At 43.2% G+C, this 3,979-nt stretch overlaps 1 protein-coding gene across 1 annotated transcript; it reads left to right on the top strand.

Moving 5' to 3' along the window:
• Positions 1-1,876: 1,876 nt before the first annotated feature.
• Positions 1,877-3,247, top strand: LOC118430239 (receptor-transporting protein 3-like). The gene is made up of 2 exons (XM_035840948.1): positions 1,877-2,153; positions 2,687-3,247. Exons 1-2 carry the CDS (start codon positions 1,989-1,991, stop codon positions 3,245-3,247), a joined length of 726 nt encoding a protein of 241 aa, XP_035696841.1. The 5' UTR covers positions 1,877-1,988.
• Positions 3,248-3,979: the final 732 nt, after the last annotated feature.

Raw genomic sequence — 3,979 nt, 5'->3', positions numbered from 1 at the left:
TCGGGCAGCAACGGTTGACCAACACGCGCCTATTTAACCGACAGCAGTCTTAACGGCCCTACACATTGGCGAGAGGAGGTCTTCATTACGGTTATCTGGCTAACGTAAGACTTTACCGTTTGTTTGTATGTTTGTTTGTTAGGATTTAATATAATTTGAAGTGGCAGCGTGCCACAGAAAGAAGGACGTGTTTTGTGGCGGTACCTGGCAAGGTGAGGGTGGTGCGTTGGACAGTTTAAGTCTATTAATAATTCTGGGTAATGATTGCTGGAATAACATAACGTTACCACTTGGTAAACGGTGAAGATGTTTGTTTCCAACTTGGACGTTGAACATTTTTTTCATTTTGGGTCTCAGTCAGAGGGTGTCAGTCTAGTTGTCGTTGCTCCAGACAAGACAAGTAAAGGTATGGTACCTTGTATTACAAGGTAATAAGCTCTTACTGCCCGCCAAACCCTAAAAATCTATGTCATAATCGCAATGCCTGGCGGCAGCTGACCAGCATCACTGTTTCCACCTTCGAGATTGAGAGGATAGTTGCTGTCGAGGCAAAGAGAAAGGCGAGGAAGGCCCGTCAGGAAAGGACACCTAACTAGTAGACTTGCCATACTCCTAGAGTGGAGTGGCTGTCCACCGCGCTCTTTCTGGATCTTTCTGCTTCAACTGAAAAGTCCCTTGCCGTCATCTACGTTACTTATAGATCATAACGTCATATGGGGGGATTCCCCAGCCGTGGGTGTATTGATTACTTGTTTTTCTTCTTGAGACGTTCGAGTCGTAGGGAAGTCTCTTGCCATTCCTCCGGCCCTCTATAATTGTCCAAGTCCCGAAAAGACATAAGTTAGATAGATAAAGGACTTAAGAAGGTGAAGTGGGGGTAAAGAGGTTGGTCTTTCGTAAGGACATTGCCGTTGTCAAACGAATAACATCACCCGTTCAGGCTCAGGTTACAGTATACTGATCCGTCACATTTGTGTTTCACCAGTCCACGTGACCGTGGTAGCAACGGTTGACCATCACGCAACTATTTAATCGACACCAGGCTAAACCCCCCCCCCCCCTTATAATTAGTCGCTACGAAAGAAAGAGGTATATATATATTCAGTGCGGTTACGTTGCAAACGTAAGACTTTAGACTTTTGTTTGTTAGGACTTTATATAATTTTGATATACATGTGTATGTGTATGTGTATCATGAAGGTTTGACTGTATTCTAAACCGCACTACGAGTGTGATATATATGTGTATTATGCCGGTTTGACTGTGTATTCTGACCGCACCACGAGTGTGGTTACAGCGAGCCATCAGGGCCTAGTAAGGTCGGCCACCCTGAAAAACATGTCGTTGGTAACAGCCATGAATTTTCCAATCCAGTTAACTGGCAAACACAAGGGTGTTACGTTGGACAGTTTTGCTCTAAACGGACCGTATAAGTCCTGGATTTATCTAGCAAGGCTGGCTTGAAAAAGAAGTCATTCAGTAAATGGCCACCAGAGTGTTTGACTATGCTTGTCTCCAACTTGGAAGTTTTTTTGACTCAGTTGGGCTTCAGTCTAGTTGTTGTGTATCAACGAAAGGAACGGTAAAGTATGACCTCCACATACACCAGTGGGTAAAACGCTCTTAATGTTCCTATAAAGACGACACTGTCCTCGTTTCTTTTTTTTTCGGCTTACGCAATGGATCATTGCGTCATATGGGGAATCCCCGGTCGTGGTTTTTTTTTGTGTGACCTCATAGGGAACTCATAGCGACAGTCGTAAACAGTGTACGACAGTGGAGTATTTGTGTAACGTAGGTTAACCATACGGTGATTGCTGGGTCTAGTTTTGGCAAAAGTAGAACATTTCCCCCCACACAACGCTTAATTACATGTATGTATGATGTCCCTGTGGTTTTATGGACCTTTTGTACGGCCAATATAAATGTAAGGCCCATGCTATTATACATTTGTAACGATACTTTTATCTACAGTTTTGGTAGGAGCCATGGCATGTGACGGTGCCCCAGCAGGCTGGAGGGATGTTTTTGAGACAGAGATCCGTGAAGTGTTCAAAGCTAAAGACGACTGGACATTGACCCAGGTTGATGACTTACCCAACATCAATCAAGCCAAGGACCGTGGGTGGAAACAGTTCAAAGACAAAGCTAAGGTCAGATTTATGTATGAAAAGACATGTTAAAAAAGTTGTCAGTGGGGCCGTGGGGCCCAAAACCCATAGGTCCCCGACCCGTGTTGAAATCTTGTCATGCCATTGGGAAAGGCACTTCACTCAGGTGAATAAAATGAACGGACGTCCCTCAGATATGACGTTATATGGTCCCATGTTTAGCACATTTAGCACGTTAAAGAACCCGACACACTTATCGAAAAGAGTAGGGTCCATCCCGGTGTGAGTGGACCAAATCTTACAGTCCGAGAAGCTTCTGTATCCTATATACCGACAGTCGGTATATAGGATACAGAAGCTTCAGGAAGTTGAAGACAGTAGCCTTGAAAACAAAGAAAAGCTTACCTGAATGTCTAACCTTCATAAACGGATCAAAGGTAAAGTTTCTCAATAATCATATCACAGTCTCTGTAGTTAAACGAAAGAAATTTGTCATTGAAAGAAACGAGGAACAATAATGCATAGCAGTATGGCTCAATCACAGTATGCTTTTTATTTTGCTGCCATGTCAACAGGTTCGGTTTGAGTGCGGGAGGTGTGACCACGTCTGGACGTCCGTCAGGGGTCTCGTCAGCTTCCACTACCGCCTCAAGGAGACAGGTGAAATAAAAATGTGGCTTCTTAGACAGAAGTGCCATTCTTGCAAGGATGATTTTGAGTCTCCGGGGTGGTACAGAGAAGAGAAGGTCAAGGTGATGCAGAATCTCCAAGAGAAGATCGAAGAGAAGTTCTACACCACGAGTGGTGGCCCTAGAGGTTTGAACTTGGGTCAGAGATCGGCAAACATGACAAGCAAACATGAGACCGACCTTTGTGAAGCATGTCAGGAGGGCATTTGTAGTCAGGCCGGTTCAGTAGAGTTAAATGATCTCGGCTATGATGAGGATACAAATGATGACGATTATGATGAAGAGCCTGATTGTCATGATGATTATTGGGATGACCATGAGGAATCATATGATGATGATGACCGTTATAGTGAGGCAGACTACAGGGATCTCTATGAGGATCAGTATGATCCCTATGAGGATCAATATGATGATGATCTCTATGAGGATCGAGATGATTACGACTAGCAAAATTGTAAAGGGTTATATATTCGTGTGAAGCTACAGTACAACCAATTTTGTGCTTAGTTAGTGTGACCAAGGAGGTTATATCACATAACCTCCTTGGTGTGACCTGTGCAAAGTTGTCTGTTTCACCTTTTAATGACTTCATGTGGATACAATGCATTTTCTGTCTATCCCTTCGAATGCATCTTATCAAATGTATTTGTATTTACACGTAGTTGGGGTTAGAACTTTTGACGGAAAAGTTAGGTGCTGCCAATGTCTTAGACACAATAATATCACACCGTTACATTTCCAAGTGAATCGTTTTTGACTGAATTGAAGTGAGTGTGTGAATTAATTTCGTATTTGTCTTCTCAAGATTGTTATCTAGCAGAGCATAATGATATTCAGGATATTGTTCTTAGATCTTATATTGTATGATCTACCCCAATACCCAATGAAAAGTCAATAAAATATTGGACTGACAAGTGACAAGTCTGATCGTGTTGGAATTGTAGAATCCCTTGCAGTCTTCGGAACAGGGCTGTTTTTTTTTTTTGGGGGGGGGGGGGCAGAAACTCGCTATCCAACTCCGACCAACAGCCCCTTTCCGAAGACTGCAAGGGAGTCTATTGGTACTGTTCCATGACTGGTCTGTTGGCTATTGTTTCTACTTTTGTTAATGTCTTCTATAAGATCAAGGATGGTCTAGTTTCGCTCGCGCTGCTGAAAGGAGGAACAGCTTACTGATAA

This window comes from Branchiostoma floridae, chromosome 14, assembly GCF_000003815.2.
Source record: "Branchiostoma floridae strain S238N-H82 chromosome 14, Bfl_VNyyK, whole genome shotgun sequence".
In the NCBI taxonomy this organism is placed as follows: Eukaryota; Metazoa; Chordata; class Leptocardii; order Amphioxiformes; family Branchiostomatidae; genus Branchiostoma; species Branchiostoma floridae.
This window is presented reverse-complemented; position numbering and strand designations above follow the sequence as displayed.